This window comes from Hetaerina americana, unplaced genomic scaffold (assembly GCF_022747635.1).
Source record: "Hetaerina americana unplaced genomic scaffold, ioHetAmer1.1.p SCAF_2, whole genome shotgun sequence".
NCBI classification, from domain to species: Eukaryota; Metazoa; Arthropoda; class Insecta; order Odonata; family Calopterygidae; genus Hetaerina; species Hetaerina americana.
The window spans coordinates 101,901,037-101,922,303 of NW_027286763.1; the positions used below are offsets into that span (position 1 = coordinate 101,901,037).

The 21,267-nt window shown below is 35.6% G+C and overlaps 1 protein-coding gene across 5 annotated transcripts in view; it reads left to right on the plus strand.

Moving 5' to 3' along the window:
* Positions 1-21,267, plus strand: part of LOC139688346 (phospholipase DDHD1-like) — a 36,124-nt gene that overhangs the window by 3,828 nt on the left and 11,029 nt on the right. For 4 of the 5 annotated variants that reach the window (XM_071585859.1, XM_071585858.1, XM_071585864.1 and 1 more), the window contains 6 exons: positions 267-373; positions 5,129-5,323; positions 5,409-5,507; positions 7,280-7,437; positions 7,609-7,805; positions 14,000-14,315. In XM_071585859.1, coding sequence (XP_071441960.1) covers positions 267-373; positions 5,129-5,323; positions 5,409-5,507; positions 7,280-7,437; positions 7,609-7,805; positions 14,000-14,310 — 1,067 coding nt within the window. In that variant the 3' untranslated portion in view covers positions 14,311-14,315. Of the gene's footprint in view, positions 1-266; positions 374-5,128; positions 5,324-5,408; positions 5,508-7,279; positions 7,438-7,608; positions 7,806-13,999; positions 14,316-17,206; positions 18,756-21,267 lie in introns of those variants that run through there. The other variant, XM_071585863.1, reaches the window with a different exon arrangement.

A 21,267-nucleotide genomic window follows, 5' to 3' on the forward strand; every position in this document is an offset into this window, starting at 1 on the left:
TAATACATAGTTGCATTCTGTATTTTAATTGCTCAATCAGGGAGTATTACTTGTTGATCAATGGCTCTTTGCCAATAATGGGTAGAAGAACTACTTTGGGCATTAGTCAAAGTTAATTATATTTTCAACTCAAAAGCATTATTTAATGTTCACTCACCCATGAAGGTACTGTGAAAAAAATTGAAATTTCACATTTTTGTGAGATACTCCCCTTGAAATAAGAGATATTTGTTTTGCTGGTAATAACTCTTAACATCTTTTTGCAGACATAGTGGAAGCTATAACACCACATAAAATTTTGGGTTTACGACAAATACTTAACGAAAGTGCCATGGATGTTATGTATTACACAAGTCCACTGTATGGTGCTGAGGTAGGTGTAATTTTTCGTTTACTTTTAAAACCCATTCGAGAAATTATTCCTTATACACTCCTCAAAGAGGTGTTGATACACAGGATGCCTGTCGAATTGAACATAATGGAATTCCTACGCTATACTTCTGTTTACTACATGGAATTCCATGCAGTGAACATTGAAAAAATCATAAAAACCCTATCAACATGTTCAACTAAAGAGCTCTAGGAGTTAATATTCATTTCATTATGTTTTCCAGGTATATTTTTTTATACTGGAAAAGGCATGCAATTCCTTTGTAAAGCCTAGTTCTGATTAAAATCTCCTCCCCTATTGTCACACAGGTTTCTCTTTTCCATTAAAAAAAATAGTGCATTATGAAGGCTGCACAGGTGCATTTTATTCTGAGGTGGTTCTACATCCTGAGGTGGTTTATTCAACATTTCAATTGGAAATGATTTCTCAATTTGTTTTATGTTAATTTAACTCAAATTGTTTGAATTTCACTTAAATGAATGAGCCTTCCTGGCTTTCTCGCAACAAGTTATCCAACTGGTATGTCTATGATTGTTTAGAGACCTTTAAGTACCTCAAAATAAGTACTAAGAAGGGTTTTGGGGAAGAATATGTCAGTTGTTGGTGTAGGCTTTTTTTATGCCATGATTTTTATATTCTTCAGCAAATTTATCATGGACAGGGTTTGCTAGAAATCCTGAACAATCTTCCTCAAAAATTTTATATAATGCACATTACTTACCTGTACACATAATTTTCACAGTGTTTGCCATTGAATAAAAAGTATATATCATGACAAAAGTAATTGATCAGGAAATCAAATGTATCAAATCATTTGCAATCAAATATTGAATTATTTAAAATATGCTGTACCATTGGCTTTACTTAATTCGTAATGAATAATAAATGGGAAACCACCTTAATTATTGATCCCAAGATTTTCACGATGGGTGATATAGAGAAAATGAGTCCTGGCAACTATGGGACTCGGCCCTATCAGCCATATGTCTTGTCAGGCAGCAGGAGAGGTAAAGCTTCCATGGTCGTCATCCTACCAAAGCCTTGCAAAGCAAAACAGACAGTAGCAGCACAGATGACTCAGAGGAAGAAGGCCGAATGAGTTGGAATAGGATCTTGGAATGTTAGGGCAATGTTCAGGACAGGAAAATTATAGATTATAAAGCAAGAGTTGGAAAGAGGAATTATAGATATTTTGTCAATTCAAGGTGACATGGAAGGATACCAGGGATTACTGGAATGATATTTATGGAGTAATATACAGCAAAGGGAATGAGAGCCAGCCAGGGGTTGCCATTATAATGAATAAAAAGGTAAAAAGAAGCTAGCCAACGTACAGCAAGCAACAGATAGAATATTACTAGTAAAGATAAAACCGGAACCGACGAACTTGGTCACTGGACAAGTATACATGCCACCAAGCAATCATAAGGAGGAAGAAGTCAATAGGTTATACAACTAGTTATAGGGCATTAATTGGGCACATAATTGCGTGTGTTTTCGTTGGGAAATATTGATAATGATGGGGGATCAAAGTGTGTCGGTAGGCAAAGGAAGGGATGGTGATGAGGTGGGGACTATTGTTTACATATGAGGAATGGCCACAGGGAGAAAGCAGAATTCTGCAGGAGAAGGGACTTAGTCATCACCAACACTTGGTTTAGTCACTACAAAAGGCATAGGTATGCATGGAAATTGCCTGGTGACTTTAAAAGGTATCAGGTAGATTATGTTATACTTAAGCAGAGATTTAGGAACAATTTGATATCCCTTAATCAAAAATGGGATATCGAAAGTGACACAAGAACTTTAGGACCTGTTAATACAGGAAAAGGACAAGGAAACCATGGATCACAAATGAATGATTAGAAAGGTAAAAGAGAGAAGGAAATGGAAGGATGTAAACACAGAGTTAGGCAGGAGGTATAAAGAGTTAAAATCTAAATTGTAACAGGTAGCAAGGGGATTGAGATGATGTGGTGGCAATCGTATTGGCTTCCCACGTAGAGGGCTCGGGTTCAAATCCCAGTGGTGTTGAATATTTTTCAGTGGTATCTCGATCCCTACTTGAGGTGCTTTGTGGAGGGCGCTTTGAGTGAGTACGCTATCCGTCGGATGGGACGTAAAGCTGCGGACCCCTTGGTGCCTTTCGTAAAGAGTAGGCTAATGCTGACACTGGGTTTCTCTCCACCCTTCATCCTTTCCTGTCCATTCCTAATGGCGCAAATGACCTCACCTGTCGGTCGCCTCCCATAAATACTACTACTACAGGTAGCAAATCAAGCAAAAGAAGCATGGCGGAAGACAGTGCAAGTATATGTAAAGTTGGCAGAGGAAGGGTGAAATTGGTGCGCTATACAAGAAGGTTAAAAAATTATCAGGAAGTAAGAAGGGAATTTTGTGTTAACTGTTAGAGATAAGTCAGGTAAGATAACAGTTTGAGCAGAAAAGATCTTAGAGAGATGGAAGGAATAGATACAGGGTGCGGCATCATAACTTCCTTTTTTCAAACACCCAACACTTTCTAAAAAGGAAGTTGCCACACTTTGCGCACCCTGTAAAAGAACTGGATGTTAAAGAACTGAAGCAGAAAGAGAATATGACTTACATAAAGATAGCTTTGGTCTAGGCATACTCGACAATGGGATAATTAGGACATTTAGGGAGATGAATACAAATAAGGCCATCAGTGTTGACAACATTCTTGTGGAACTACTAAAAGGTTTAGGAAAATGTGTGGGAAGAATATTGACTGTTTCATAGCATTCATGAGGAATAAATCTGGCAAGAAGACTTTGTGAAATCAGTGTTAGTTCCTAATCTGAAAAAGGCAAAGGCTACATTATGTGAGGACTACAGAACAATAAGTTTGGAGTTATGAAGGGGATAGACATTCTGGATGCCATTGCAGCAATAAGGCCACTAATCGAGAGGAATATATAATACAATGTATTTGCATATTTCATAATTTCAAAAAGTTGTTTGATGCAGTGAATTGGGAAAAACTAATGAGTATATTGCAGAAAATAGGAATAGATTAGAGGGACAGGAAGCTAATCTGCAATCTGTACATGTCTCAGACTGCTCAGGTGTGATTGGGGGATGGAGAGTCTAAATGGGCAGTTCTAGGAAGAGGTGTGAGGTAGAGTTTACCATTATTACAGGTGCTTTTCAATGTTAATGTAAAGGAAATGATTAAAGAGGCATGGGAAAAACTGGAAATAGGAGTTAAAGCCGGCGGGAAATTTGAAAAATCAGTTAGGTTTGCTGATGACCGACCTCTAGTTTGTCAGTCAGCCAAGGGGTTGCAAACATTGCTGAGTGAATTGGAAATTCGGTACAATAGATATGGCATGAGAATCAGTATAAATAAAACAAAGGTAATGTGATTTTCCAGAAAGAGAAAGGCTAAGTTAAATATGACAGGTCCAGTTTGTGCCCTCCTGTAAAATGGGGAGCAGGTGGAACAGCTTATGTATCTTTGAAGTGTTCTGGACCAAAATAATCAAAGTAGTAGGGACATAAAGGGAAGAATTGCATTAGGCAAAGAAGCTTTCACAAGGAGTGAATTGATAACAGGGACGTTAAGAAAAGGCTCGTCAAAACTTTGAAATGGAATGTGGTTGTGTATGGCATGGAAACATGGCCACTGAAGCGGGATGACAGACATAGATTGGAGGCTTTTGAAATGTGGATGTGGAGAGGGATTGAGAAAGTCAAGGATTAAAATGGTCGGAAAGGAAAACAAACAAGGAAGTGCTAGGTGTGGTGGGGAAGGAGAGGGGATGGTTGGAAGAAATCACAAGGAGGCAGGGAAAATGAATGAACAGTATATTGATCGGCAATGGGATGTTGAAGACTGTGATAGAGGGGAGGGAGAATGTTAGACAAACAAGTAAAGGGCAGGAATAGAATAGGAATGTTTGAGGGGTTGAAGAGAGGAAGGAAGTGTACAGAAATGAATTGGAGTTTGTTGTCGAGCAGTATGTTAGGTTGTGTTTTGTTAGGAGAAACAAAATATTTATTTGGTAGTTGTGTCCATCCAATGACAAAATCTACATTAACCAGTAGATTACCAAATAATGATAATGAATACCAGAAGGATTCATTTCCTCATTTAAAAAAAAGATTTTGAGTGCATATACTACTTAAAAGTATCGTCTAAATCCTACATTTTTGTAGAATGAACAAATCAGGGAAAGTACACTTAATACATGAATGGGATGGATTTATTGCATTATCATTGCTGTAATTATGGTATAATTATTATGGTTGTATTATCACTGCCTTTCCCAAGGATTTTTAAGGTAAACAGCAGATGAAAGAGGGCACAAAATAAGTAATATTTGGAGAGAAGACATTTGAGCAACACAGTCTTGTGCCTAAGCAAGGACTTCTTCAAATCATTCCATTCACTCGGGTATTTTTTCATCATTTACATTTGGTTGCATGATGGCTGGACTTCATCTAACCAAATGGCATTTGGTGGCATCTTATTCTGCTCGTTTCAATAATTTTGCATTTGAATCTTCAAAGCAATCACAGGCCGTTGAGTGATTTTTGTAACTTTTCTGTCTTTCATACTTTTCACTGCATGCTGGTGAAACTTTCAAAACTTATCATGCCTCAATTTAAGTAAATTTTATGTCCATTTGTTTATATTTTGAAAGGTATTATTTATTTATCTCTAATTACATCCATTGATTGGAAAACAAATATTAAACAAATATGCTTTTATAGGTAAGAAGAGGCCTCTGTGATGAGTTGAACAGGCTCTACTCTATGTTTTCACGTCACAATGAGAACTTTGAGAGGAACCAGGGAAAAGTTTCAGTATTAGCCCATTCTCTTGGCTGTGTTATCTTGTATGACATTGTTACGGGCTGGCCTCACCCAGATGATGCCAGCATCCCCGATTCTCTACGTTCCCCATTGGTAATGTCATTTGTATTACAATGCGTTTTTGCTAAATTTTTGTCTGTATTGATCTATAATAGAATATGGTATGATCTCCTTTCAGGCACCCTCACCAGTAGAAGAAGTGCATAGTAATAAAGAGCTATCAATTCCAGCTGAAAGACCGTTTAATCAGTCAGGAAAAACAAGTCTTTTGTTTGAGGTAATAATGCTCTTTAATTTCACTTCTACTTTACCAAGTGCATCAAATTTTGTTATACCCCATGTTTTCTAATGGTGATTTGAATCATTGTAACAATTTAAAGCAGTTGTGTGATATATTTGCATTCAATTAGAGTAATTTTAAAAAATAGCAACTGACATTTTAATTGGATTGATGGCATTTTACTCAGTCCAAAACTATTGTTGATGATAAAGAGTCACTTCTTTAAATCATCTACATCACTTTTTTAATGAAAATGTGTAAAATCCATGTGTTTTTTTAGTATAGGTTGGAAACTTCTGCTTAATATTGTTCTTTAACAATATTCCTCCTTGATTGACTACATGGTCAATTTTTCCCTCTCTATCATTTCTTCATTTCCTCCATTCAATAGTTACAAAAAATCTAATAATAACATGTTGGAAGAATAGAATCTGGATTACCTTCCCACAGACACACAATCTAATTCAAAACAAAATCATTGATCTCCCGAATCTTTTCGTTCAAATGGACCATTAGTCCTGTTGGGAACTTGGTCATTTGTGGGTTGTTTTCCATTTGTTAAAATATTATGCATGTTGGAAGCTTATTTTTATCTATCTCTTCTGTTAGTATGATGGTGTATCTTTATCACTCCTCACCCGTATTATGCACTTTTGCACTGGTTTGGCTTCAGCATCATTCACTGCAGGGTAATGTGTCATTTAAATTTAAGTAGATCATATCTGTATTCCCAGGTTGCCATAATAAATGTGAATATGTATTTATATATATTTATGGCATACCTCTAGGATTTTGTATATGTTCAAGCATGAACTATAAGATAGATACTATTCTCCTAAATGAAAGGCCATAACTACTTTTTAAAAACATAAACATTTACACCGTCTCAGCCTTAATTTCATTTATGGTTACACCAAGAGACCTTGTTATCTGCAGGGTTTTCCATCTGGAACATTGCTGATGACACTGTAAACCCAAATTGGTTTCTGTCTCCTTCGAATGTTGCTTTTGTATTTTCGTCTAAAATATCTTTTCTCACTATTACTGGAAAGAATTGTTTATTTTTCACTCTCCTGTCTCTCGTAAAAGATTGTAGCACATATGTATTTATTTCCAGCTGCATGATTGACAACCTATTCTACTTATATAGGCTCCAGTCTTAATAGAGTGCTTAAATATTGAAGATTTTTACTGCCATTCATTTTGATAGCACCAGCAAAGGCAATAGAACCAACTTGATTTCAAATATCTTGTATATTCTAAGAAAGAGTTGGTAAATGAAGGAAAGTCATGCTTATCAGCAGGCATAGTGGATGTAATATGTCGTCTCGAAGCCCAGCAGCATAACCCAATGTTTGTGTATGTTGGTGGTGTATATTTCACTCTATCAAATTTTCTTTTTTAACCACGGAGAATATAAGGTCAACTGTCATCATATCATAGGGCAAAAAACTCAAATTCAACAATTATACCAATAATGCAATTCTGGGGTAAATTTACTGCTAGCATACATCGTGAAAAATACTTCACATTCTCTACAGGGTAATATCCATAAGCTATTCTTGGACCATAATCGGAGGAAATGTATGTATGTTAAGGTCACTAGCCCACAGAAAAGACTACCTTTAATGTTAGTGAAAATTAATTAGGAGAACATCAAATCAAATTAGAAGCCTTAGATTCTATTTGTAGTAATATTCTAATAAAATTAATGGCAATTAATTGATGTATGCTTGGATAACATATGAACTTGTTCTTCGATTTTTCAGATAGATAATTTCTTTTGCCTTGGGTCGCCTCTTGCTGTATTCCTTGCCCTACGTTGGAAGGATCCCAGAGAGACAGCTTGCCATTCTGAAATAATTCCACCTAGCTTATGCCATAGACTGTTTAATATATATCATCCATCTGATCCTGTTGCATATAGGTATGTGGGTGTTTTGCACAATGACTGTTGAAGTGCTCAGGTCAAAACTATTTCTGTGAAGGAATTGTGTAGTGTGTTGCTATCCAGAGGTCAATAGTTGAAAAAAAATCAAACAGTATATATATTTTAGAGAATTCATTTAATTATCAAATATTATTTGGAAACTTTCAGAATGGAGCCCCTTTTAATTAGAGGATATGAAAGAATTGCACCCTTGCAAATTCAGCCCTATAATGCAACAATTAAAGTGCCATACAGCAAAGTGCCATTGGAGCCTTTGATATTGCTAGATCCCCGAATAGGAAAGAAGGAAGTGGACTCAGAATGCAGTAGCAATGAAGGGACTGCACCCAATACACCCATCAGAGGTTAGTATCCTTGTCCATTCTTCTCCGAAATATTTAATGATTGAATAATGGTAAGAGTGTAATTCTTGAAATAACAAAAACTTTTAGTTAACTAAATAAAGTAAGTTCAGGCAGTCATAAGCATTGCTGAAAGTGGGACATCCACTTCTAGAAATACCCTGTTCAATTGATTTTTAGCAGATATCACTAGGAATACCATTAAGTGGGTCTCAAGGTAAAGAGAGAGAACAACCCAAGGAAGTTGGCGAGATTATAGGAATGAGAATTTTAAATGTTCTGATGGATGGCCAACTCAGCTGAAATAGAGGAAGGGTATAATTCTCCACGAATTATCCAGAGAATCTGCCAATTAAGATGAAATAGTTGTCAAAATATAAGCTCCAATCCTATCAACATATTTGAAAGAATGCTATCCCAATAATTTCTATAATTATGAGGCAGGACTATCCTACAACCTTCTTCTTGACTAAGCATTTACAGGATATTGGTTATCCAGGTGTGGAGAACTATTGTATCACCCAGAAAAATATCTGCTGTCACCCACTTCTGATCATAATAATTTTGCTTTACCACTTCTTAATTTGCATTAGCTATTAATACACATAGAAGGGAAAAATGTTTTATTTATGGTCGCATGTGTAATATGTGGGGACATGGTAGTCCATGGGTAGAGTGTTGGACTGCTGATTGGAGGGCCCAGGTTCAATTCCTGGGCATGTGCCTGGGCACCCTCAGCTTAGCACAAGCTGTGTAATTTTTTGGGTACCTTAACTCCCTGGGATATCATAGGTGACACAGGAAAAGAACTGTCCCCCCTGCCCTGATGTATGAATTTCACATGCCTAGGTCTTAGTATTGGGTGAGCTCTGCCTTCACCTCTCAAACTGACCTTCAGATTGCTTAATGGTTTATGTTTTTATGTAATTTGTAACCTATGGTTATCGCATTATCATGCACATACTAGTGTAGTTGAGGATTTGCACTGTCAGGACCTAAGTGATATACTGGATTAAGGATTTTTCCAGAACCTACATGTAATAGATAAGCTTCTAAGTTTTATTTAATTATGTTTCCAATAAAGTAATCAATACTTTTATGGTGAAATTTATCCATTTATCTCACTCTTAATTATGAATGCACAAAAATATGCTGAATAACTCTCTTATAAATTTACAATCATATATAAGTATTGCAAACTGCACACCTTAAGAGAAAATAGTATATTTCTTTGCATGTGACACTCATTTATTTCCATATTTATAGGTATTTTCAATGTATAATAAGCTAATTGTAAGCATCATAGTCATGAAGTGCTCCTTCCTTTCAGCAAATTCCTCCCATCCTTCATAGTCTACTCTAAACCAGTCCCTTTCAAAGTTTTGTATTTGTCCCATCCTGTTGCTGCTTTAGTATGCATTCATGTATTAGCAAATGACCAGCCCAGTCCTTTTTCCTTTCTTTTATTATCTCTAGTAGTATTCTTCCCCCTTTCACATGCTCAAAAATTTCATTTCTCACTTCATTGATCCATTTTATTCCCTCCATTTCTCTATGTCCTTGCTTCGAATGCTTCATTTCCTGATGAGGGCAGAGAAAGAAACTTTTCACTTCCTCATAAAGATTTATTACTTCACACGAACATGGTTTCGATGCTGCGCATCACAATCAGGTAACATAGTACATGACGAATACTCAGAGAAACACTTTTTCCTATATATGGAAAAGTCAAACCTTTGATTAATTATTTTCTTAACCTTTGTAGCGGACATTCATATGGACGATTGGGAAAGACAGTATTTGCTTTAAACTATCCCCTAGAAAAAAGTGTGTTATTGTGGTTCTGATATGTTGATGACATCTTCTGTGTTTTTACTGGATCCACAAGACAATTGAACAATTTTATGACTTTGTGAAATTCTTTAGATGAATAAATACAATTCACAAGTGAGTTGGAATCAGACAGTGACTTGAATATCTTACACGGATAGTGTAGGAAATAGGAAATTTTCAAAACAAACACAGATAGCCCAGAAAGCTAAATACCATGCATCTAAACCTGACAAGCACCGATGGCAAAGAATTACATTTCTTGATTACTTACATATCTTGAATTACTCAAGATAAAACAGATACTCTCCAAGGACAAAATCAAGAGAGTGTTTTACAACCCACACACTTTAAAAAACATAATCGGTTCACCGAAAGACAAAATAGACATAATGCAACAAAATGGTATTTATAAACTCATTTGCACAGACTGCAACATCATCAGACAGACATACATGGAGGACATTTTATATTAGTATTAAAGAATACCGATCAAGCTTCATAAAGAAAGACAACAGACCTCTATTCGCCAAACACCTCTCGGAAAAGAATCATACCAGTAACTTCACAGCAGACATTCTTCACACTGAAATGAAAGGATGCAGGTTGAATGCTGTGGAGGAGTTAGAAATTTGGCAATCCCTTCAGTTTGACAGATTTGAGGTGGCCAATGAAACAATATACCTCTCCCATTCCCCCCTTCTAAATTTCCTAAAAGGATCCCACCAATCCCATGATGACCATGGATGACCATCAATGGCCCTAAATGGGGGTCAAACCATTTTGGACAAACACCCCCCTCCCGTAGCCCACTTAAAGGATGCTGCACCAGTACTTAACTTACCCCCTCTTCCTTAGTCCCCTTACCTTCCTCCCCTATTGAAGCCAGGCTATATAAGTTGAAACATTGTTCATTTTTGTCACCTGATGATGATGGTGTGCGGCATCAAAACCATGGTCGTGTGAAGTAATAAATCTTTTCGTGGAAGTGCAATGTTTCTTTCTCTACCCTCATCATGAAGAAATTCCACAAAGTTAAGCCTGAAACTGTTATGTCTCATTTCTTGTCTCATTACCATGTTTCTGCTGCATATGTTACACTTCAGCAATTTCCTCTGTTGATTGTATCCATTTTGCTGAAAAGAAATCTTTTAATTTTATTGAAAATCATCTCTGCTATTCATATTATTTGCCTATTCTCACATTTCTTGGTACTCTCCACCATATTTCATAAGTGTTAAAATCTCTCCCTCCATCTGCTTAATTTCTACTCCGACTATTTCAAGCCATATCCTTTATTGTATATCAGCACCCATTCATTGAAACTAACATGGAGATGTTTGTCAACAATGAAAACAGACTTGTGTGTCATCAAAAAATTAGGCTGCCATACTTAGTTCACAGACAGTTAACTTCTCATGATTACTGCAAGGGATGCTATTATTGTTAGACTTTGTAATGAGCAAATGATTTTTTTTTACCTATTCTGTATTACCATCCTTATTTACCTCTCTCTTTAAATATCTGTTGAATATGTTTGCCTTATGTTTACTTGTTCATGGAATTTCAGTTCACATCTTTCACAGATCTCAAATACTTTTTCAATGAACTGATCAACAGGTTTCATTCAATGCTTTACCTAGTGATAAATCTATAGAATTGCAACCCAGCTCATAATTTATGCAATTTGCTGGTTTTATAAAATAAATAGCAATAATTTGCTATTTAAATGTTATTCAATTTAATGCAGAAATTATTTTGTTAAAATGTTTCCAGATAAAAATATAGTTGACTGGGAGAAAATAAAAATGTTTAATTTCACTATCTGTGTTATTCGCTATGTTCTTATCCAAATGAGATTAGTAATCGAGAGAAATATAGAACACAACCAGGAGGTATTTGCCTGTTTTGTAGATTTTGAAAAAGCGTTTGATAGAGTGAATTGGGAAAAACTAATGAGTATATTGCAGAAAATAGGAATAGATTGGAGGGAAAGGAGGCTAATCTGCATCCTGTATATGTCTCAGACTGCTCAGGTGCAGGTGCAGGTGGGGAACGGGGAGTCCGGATGGGCAGTGTTAGGAAGAGGTGTAAGGCAGGGTTGCCCATTATCACCGCTGCTGTTCAACCTGTATGCCGAGGAAATGATCAAAGAGGCATGGGAAGAACTGGAGGTAGGGATGAAAGTCTGTGGGGAATTCGTAAAATCAGTTATGTTTACTGATGACCAAGCTTTAGTTTGTCAGTCAGCCAAGGGGTTGCAAGCATTGCTTAGTGCATTGGAAATTCAGTGCGACCGGTATGGGATGAGAATCAATATTAATAAAACAAAGGTTATGCGATTTTTCTAGAAAGAAAAAGGCTAAGCTTAACATTAAAAAATAGGAGGGCAAAAACTAGAGCAGGTAGAACAGTTTACGTATCTCGGTAGTGTTTTGGACCAACACGGTCAAAGTAGTTTGGGACCTAAGGAGAAGAATTGCACTAGGCAAAGAGGCTTTCACAAGGAGGGAGTTGATGACAGGGACGTTGAGTAAGGAGGTTAAGAAAAGACTCATAAAAACTTTCATGTGGAGCGTAGCTATGTACAGCGCGGAAACGTGGTCATTGAAGCAGGAGGATGGACATAGACTGGAGGCTTTTGAAATGTGGGTGTGGAGAAGAATGGAGAAGGTGAAATGGACAGAGAAGAAAACAAATGAGGAAGTACTTGGTATGATGGGCGGAGAGAGGGATTTGTTGGGAGAAATCCTATGGAGGCAGGAAAAGTGGATGAAGGGGGTATTGACTGGCAGCGGGTTGTCGAAGACTGTAATTGAGGGAAGAATGTTAGGCAAACGAGGAAAGGGAAGGAACAGGATAGGGATGTTGGACGGGATGAAGGGAGAAAGAAAGTACTCAGAGCTGAAGAGGTACCTGATGTAGAGTAGGATGTTGTGTTTTGCTAGGGGTCACAAATTATTTAATTAATGCATATATATGTATATATATATATATATGCATATATATGCATATATATATATATATATATGCATATATATATATATATATATATATATATATATATATATATATATATATATATGCATATATATGCATATATATATATATATATATATATATATATATATATATATGCATATATATATATGTATGTATATATATATATATATATATATATATATATATACATATATTTTATTTTTTTTGGATGGACATAATTACTAATTAAATAATTTGTGACCCCTAGCAAAACACAACATCCTACTCTACATCAGGTACCTCTTCAGCTCCGAGTACTTTCTTTCTCCCTTCATCCCGTCCAACATCCCTATCCTGTTCCTTCCCTTTCCCCTTTCCTCTTTCCTGCACAATATACATATATATGTATGTGTATATATATATATATATATATATATGCATATATATATATATATATATATATATATATATATATATATATATATATATATATATGCATATATATATATATATATATATATATATATATATATATATATATATATATATATATACATGCATATATATGTATGAATATAAATATATATATATATATATGCATAAATATATAAAAACACAGATGTAGATTTTTAGAATATAGAGACACAAAGAAAGGACACTCACAATTTGTTATTTTACGTTTCGACAGCACGGCTGTCGTCTTCAGAATGGCGTTCTCGGGGAAGAGCGGAGAGGATGTGCGGGGGAGAGGTGGGGGAAGGAGAGGTAAAGGGACCAATAGGAAATGAACAAGGGGGTGGGGGGGATATGTAGGCAGCCAATTGATGCATTCAGTGGGCTTGGTTCAGCCCGGGCGGTTTGAATGATTGGGCCACCCAGATATGCGCCATCTCGCGGGTTCTCACCTCTATTATACATATATATATAAACATATATATACATATATATACATATATACACACACATTCAAACACAAAATCCCGCCAAACGGCGAATTAATACTCATTTATATAGAAACAGATATAAGGAAAAGGGATAGGAACACACGTTAAGGACGAACACAATAGAGGTGGGGAAGGCGGAATCGAACGGATCACAAGAGTAAAAATATTTCTTTGACCGGGACTCGAACACCGGATCTTTCCACTTGCCGGGCGGATGCTCTTAACCACTTGAGCTATCGAGGAAATGTAAATTACCCTGAGATCCGTGGGTCTAATATGTTGCCAAGCGCCCCGATTCTTTAGCCAAGAGACTTACAGTATTTCAAAGTTTTTTGCAAGAATGTAATGATTGTGTGTTGAGTTCCATATGTTTGTGTGGTTAGGTCCATTTAAAATTTTAAGATCAATTAAAATTTATTCAATAATCATCTCTTAATAAAGATAGGAGCCGGGGAATCTGGAATTTGGTAAGGGGTGGCCTTCGTGGTGATTCGGAGATGGGTTTCAACCGAACGTCTGGTCAAGACTCCTCTCCTCCAACCCCTGGATTGGAGCATCGTATTGATTACATACTTCGTGAGGGAAACCTTGGAGCCACATATCTTTCAGCACTGACTTCTCATACTGCCTATTGGTCTAATTATGATGCTGCATACTTTATCCTCACGCACCTCATCCCAGAATTGAAAGCTGAGCATTCACCCCTGGAATCTGCAGGGATATCTGATGTGGTAGGAGAAAATTCTCCATGAACTGGGTGAGTGCTTCAAATCATATTTTTCAAAGTAACACATTTTTACATGGGTAATGACAGGCATGCTTATTGTTATGGTATATGGCTTTTCCTCGTTCACAAGTATGTATTCTTCAATCATTTTGTTTGCATGATGTTCTGCACTCTGTGAAAGTGTTTAATGTATAAATAGTCCTAATTTTCTGTTTTCCTTTAGTTATACCTCTTGTGTAGTTATATATTTTACTATGTTGGCCAATAATTTCAATGAATAATCTTTTTATCACATGAATATGATCAAGTTTTTTAAAATTGTGAACTAATGATTTATTTTAAAATAAATGGGCGATCGCTTACTTACATTAAAGGATTTATGTATGTAGATTTAGCATAACAAAGTCTTTAAAATTTACGAAATTATTACTATCAAAATATCATTATTTATACATGTTTTAAAGGGAGAAATACATATAAAGAAAGCTACGTACTATTGTAATATGTATCAATATATTTGTGTTGTTTAGGTGTCTCTTCTAAAAAATGCATTTAGTGATCAATAATATTAGGTTATTAATTAACTGGACACAGTATGGAATTTTTAAAGGCAGGTGTCAATTTTTCAAATAGTCGCAGGGGGCAAGATCTAGCGAATTAGGAATATGATCAAGGATGGTGATTGAATTTTTTGCCAGAAACTGGCGAACAATCAATGCTGAATGTGCAGTTGCATTGTCATGGTGAAGGATCCGTCCATCATGTTCAGTTAAAATAGTGTGCACTGTTGATTTTCCTAAATTCAGTTCATCAGCTATCATTCGGGTGGTTTTTGTACAATCAGTATGTACAAGGGACCACACACAATCTATGTTGTCGTCAACACAGGTGTTTGAAGGTCGTCCCGGCTTTGCATCATCCATGGCGTCTTGGGTTATCTGGTGACCATGACTTGGGATATAGTCCCCGTCATGGTCGCCAGATTGCCCCAGTTTGCAGTTTTTTAGGCCAGATTACGTACATGCGAATTTGCCTGAAATGTTTAATTTTTTGCATTTTGTATGTGAAAATTGTGTAAGGAGGGTAACATTCACATCTCCTATTTATAAGCTCACTTCCTATAATCTGTCCTGGCGTGTTACCTGTAGATTTTTGTTGAATTATCATTTGGTGATAACTAAGCTTGAAATTACTTTGAATTATTTTGCAAGTATTAGTTGGTTAGTTGTATTAAAAGAATATGATAACTCCCCTCCTACCATTTATAAATATCAAAATACTCATACATTTGGTGTTAATTCTTCTGCGACTCTCCTGTGAAGGTTATTTAATTCCTTCTTTAACTCCTTAAGAGGATACAAAAACCCTGAGGCACAATCTATATACAATAAAAGTATGCGTCAATACCCAAACGATAGTATAATATTTAGCCATGATGAGAGGCATTGAGTCCTTGCATGAGTTTTATACTCCCAGCAAGTGTACGTATATTACTGCCCAAATTATGTTCTTCAAATTTAGCTTGGCCATAAATTAATTTCTTCTTGACAGTTTATGATTAGATTTTACCATAGCAACTTGTGTTATCGTTAATGGACTTTTATTATGTATATGCTTGTAGAGTTTTGTGTGCCACATTAGCTCACATGCTGTTGGACCATAGTGAAGTGTAGAATGTGAAGACTGGGTAAGTTATTAGCAATTATGCATTGATATTAGGCATACCAGTTGCCTTTAAGCCTCTTTCTGATAGCCATTTTTGATGTGTGAGCATCAGTTTACTGAGGATAATTTGTTTTTTTTACAATTTTGTGCTTCTTAATAAATTATACTAATTGATCATGTTTAAAGTTTGCTGTTCCAAATTTTTTTCTTGGATTGAAACATGAAGGCAAACTGGCCACTTTGAAGCTAGTTTGGCCGTAATAGATTCTAGTACGTGGTTGGTGTAAATTATTACTTTACCGCAATAGAATAAATATAGAACTTCAGTTTAATACTAGCAGTCTTCCTACTTGTTGATTGTATTCCCCTGTCCATCTCTTTGTCATACAGTTATAATATAATGTAGCTTTGCTTGACACAACTGAAGCAGAATTAATAAAAGTCATATTTTCTTTTGCGTGGATTATCATGTTTTTTTTTCAGGTGATTGAATAGTTTTGCCAACTTAGTTCAAAGAAGATAAATTTGTGGTAAAAAAATTAAGCTGGGCAAATGCTCAAGTTACCAATCTCCAATTTATTAGCTAGGGGTATGAACCAATTAGTTATGTATGCTGGATGCATCTCATGGCCCTAATACATAGCATACTTTTTCACGTATGTTTGTTACTAGGTTCACATTTTACCCCTGCCAAGACATGCTTCAAACCTTGTGTGTGGTTGTAGCTAACATTGTGTTCAGCTAATTTTCACTTTTCATTTGTGTCTAAGGTTATAATTATGGACTTGGTTAGTTTCTCGATTGTTCACATCAGTCCCATACCTTGCTGTTGATTTCTTGTTTTATAGTTGCGTGGCACACAGCAGACTTTCATTAGGGCTTTCCTTGGTAGCACATTCTCTTGTTGGCACATTCATTTCTTCAGGTCCTGGTTCCAGTGTAAATGTAAATGCATAATTAAAATTAACATTTTTCAGTTGCCTCTTTGGTATGCTCAACAAAAGAACAGCCCTAAATAATACGTTGGTAGTTAATGCAGAGGCAAAATCAATGAAAAATGCCGTTGAAAGATCATTCCTCTTATAAAAAGATCAAAGTCAATTTAAATGATATTTCACTGAAAGTATGGAGGCCATAAAAATGGTTGTTAAAGTTTGTAGTTTGAAGGGCAAAAACATAACATTGTCTTATTTTCTTTTTCGTGACATCACTTCAACATGCATTTATAGCGATGTTTCTTTGCTTTGACATTTTAGGTTGCCATATTATGAAAGCAGTTTGGCTGAAGGTACAGATTTTGTGTTAACAGAAGTTGGGCAAGTGTTAGAATATAAGCAATGAAAAAAAAACCATATTGTTAAAAGATAAATTTTGACTGAAAAAAAGTCTAAACTTCTCTGAGAAGTGGGCAGAAATCTTTGTTAGAAACTTTTTAAAGTAGCAGAAAAAATTAATTTTCCATCATTAACCTGAAATTTCAATTTTAGTGAACTGGAACAAAATTAAAAATTCAATTCAAAGAAGTAGAAACACCGAAAGGACTATGTGATGGTCAATTTCATGAATTAAATGATGTCCTTCAGAAGAGGTTAAAGCAAGTATGCTGATAAAATGGTTTTGCATTAGATTCTACAATATTGTTAGAAAAGATCTCCTCCTCAGCTGGCTAAATGTTCATGTGTGACTTGGACTTTGTTGAAAGTTGAAGGAATAAAAAAAAATATAAATTTAATAGCTTGCAGATGCATGGCAAGTAGCCAGTTTAGATTCGAGCGTTTGGGAAACAGGGGAAAACATTATACTTTCAATGTCCTTACGCTTTCATTATTCTCTAAAGTCACTGTGGCAATGAATGCTTATGCGATGATTCATTACAAGTTTCATGGTTGATGAAGATGTTGTGAATGTCCTTTCAAAACTTGATTTGTCCATCACTAAATTACGGCTTAGAGAAAGAACGACATACTTCGAATGAAAATAATAATATTTTTAATGTTTCTGTTTGTTATTTTTTGTTTAGTTTTTACTTTGAATATAAATGCAGGACCCATGTTAATATCGGTTGTAGCCTAGAAGTTCCATTCAATGCTATCTGTGCAAGCATGTGCACTTCTATGTGAATTGTGTTCTGTGGTGTTTTTCAGACATCTTCCAATGATGAAATTGTTTTTTTTTATTATCCTTAAAACTAGAATCATAAAAAAAACAATCATTCTATTCATTATTGCATTTGCATAGCAATTTTATTTTTAGGTGTATGATTAGTGTGTGCATAGAACTTCAAAGAAATATGTTCTGAGGATGGCATGTACTTCATGTACTTGTTTTATATTAATTACTCCAGTAAATTTCAGTAAATGTTAGACCACTCAGTTAAAAGTTGTGCAGACCTTATGAAATGAAGTAAAACTGGAGTTCATTTATCCATGAAATGTGGTGCAAATTTGTTAAGATTTGATTTTTAAAACATCACTAACATTAAGCATTGAGGAAATTATTACTCAAGAGGCGGTATTTTTCACGATATTAATTAAAGTAAATGTCTTTTTTGCCATGGATAAACATCAATGAGTTACAAAATGAACAGTGATAAGTTTTTTAGTCATAGATTGTAAACTCTTTTTAAGTCCTGATACCCACATGATGATTACAACATACCATGTACGAGGGTCATCCGGAAAGTAGTACCCGTTCGTGCCGCATGAAGTGCTGATGACGCGAGTAGCTGCTGGACGAGGTCAGATAGCTTCAGTGGCTTGTCTGCCTTCTCTGAGCCAATTTGCGTGACGCTAGCATTGCCTGTGTTGTTTCTGTGATTGTTTACAATGTTTAAAAAAATTGAGAACGCCGCCAGTTGTGAAGTGAGGGCAGTGATTAAATTCCTCAATGCAAGAAACGTTCGCCCATGTGATATTCATCGCCAATTAAAGGAGGTGTATGGAGACAATGTAATGGACGAGTCGTCTGTTCGGCGGTGGTGTCGCAACTTCAACATGGGGAGGGGGAACACACACGACGATGAGCGTTCGGGGAGACCGTCTGTCATTACAGACCAACTGGTGAGCTCAGTTGACGAATTCGTGAGGAACGATCGGCGCGTCACAATTGATGACATCTGTGAGCATTTTCCCAATGTTTCTCGAACAATTGTTCATGAAATTGTTAAACACCATCTGCATTATGCAAAAATTTGTGCAAGATGGGTCCCTCGCGTATCTCAATGAGCTGGCGGCGAAGGACTACGCAGCAGGAATACAGAAACTTGTCACACGTTATGACAAATGCCTTAATTTGCTTGGAGATTATGTTGAGAAGTAGTTTAAAGTATCCTCTTTCAAATAAAATTTTTTATGTTTGTTAATATTTACTTTTGTGTCTTTATTTCACGAACGGGTACTACTTTCCGGATGACCCTCGTAAGTTCAACCCTGGTTTCCTCATTTTACCTGTTAGTATATTCACAATTCTGGTTCAAAACAGAAATGTGCCAACAGGTCAACTGTATTTATGAACCAAAAACAGGGCTTATAAGTGAGGGATTAAAATTTGAGAAGAATCCACTGAGATTACAGCTGTCAGGTTAGGGATGTCTACAAGAGAAAACTAGAAAATATGCAGCAAAAGTTTTGTAGGAAGAAAGATGCAAAACACAATAAAAAAGGCTTTTTTTACTGCATAAAAAAGGATGAATGGTGTGAATCCTGAGGTAGTGTCACGTAAAGAGGATATTTAAGACATTAAACATGATATATTATTGAATTAGATCAACCAGAGTCATATTACAGGCAAACTAGAGGTGGAAGGGGCTTATGACATTAAATGCAATGTCTGTGAAATGATAATTAGCTATCAGACAGGGTTTCAACATCAATATGATGATACCAGGAACTGGGAACATTGTAGTGCCAATCTCTTGGGTAAACTTTGCAGTCATTAGTAGTTAAGCCTACTACATGAAGTTATGATGGAGTTTCATATAGTAGATATGTACAAAGGATACAATAGTTAGGTATGAACTTCTCATTTAATTTGAAACCCCACCCATTGGTAGGATTCATATGTAGTGAGCTTATTTAGTATACTCATTCTCTTTTCTTCAATTTTTCATTATGTTATTATACTATTAGTGGTGATGAACTATCTAAAGTTGCCTTTACCCCATGAGGACTGATATTATGTCCAATCAATCCAGTTTGAAACCTTCATTCATGATGGGAATGTTGAATTATTTACTTTACAAAGAGGCAGTAGTTCATTTTAGGGAATGTGCTGTTGCTTTACCTTTTAGAGAATGTAGTAGATTAGGTATTTTAACATCCTTATTCATTTTAATTGAGTTTTTGTGTACCAATACATGTTTGTCTAATGTAACACTTTTAGCATAATAGTGAGGATGTATCTGCCCGATAAACTTTGATTTCACTTAGAGTACTTCTCTCTGTTTAATTAGTCTGCTATCCCTGTATCCATAACAGTTTATCCCTCTGTTAGGCAGATTGCCTTATTTAGAAACCTTTTTAAGGAGCACCGTTATAACCTTACTCTTAACCTTAACCTTTTAGGAATCAAAAATCATTTACTTAATTGTAATTTGTATAACTGCACATGGTCATTTGCTCACAAATGAAGAGTTGAAAGCTATAGAGTATAGTAATTGCCATTACTTAAAGTAAATTTGCTCTCACTTTAAAGGGACACTTTTTGAGTGAGTACATTGTTGATATGGAAAAATAAAAGAACTGCTTTGAAATGAAAACCGAATTCATGATGCATGTTAATGCATCAATCAGTGTGTTGCCATGCTTTTTATTCAATCTTTCTTTTAGAAAACTGGTGACCAAAAGTGGTACCATAATATCTAAAGACAAATGCTGTCTAAGAAGCTTTTGCATATCAGTAGGAGGGTACTTCATTGTTACATAACACTTTAATTTGTTCAATCATGTCAAATTTGCATTGGCATTTGCTTGACTTATGATGATTTATTTACATAATTAAAATAAAAAGAGGCGAAACTTTCTCAATCTTAACCCTAACATCTGGTAACAGGTGACTAAATTATTCCCTCCTCTGGAATGTAAATCGATAAAATATGCAAAGAGGACTTAATCTCCAACTTAAATTTAAACTAATGTTATTTGTTCTCTATTTTATTAATTATGCTAAATCGGAATAATGAGGGAAGCTGTCAACAAGGGATTGCTTTTAAAAGAAGCATCAGTATAATCTTATGAACACAGATGCATTCAAACCTTTTTTCTTTTAGAGTAACTGTTACAGTTACTCGTTTGTGTTGATAAAATTATTAATGTCGAAC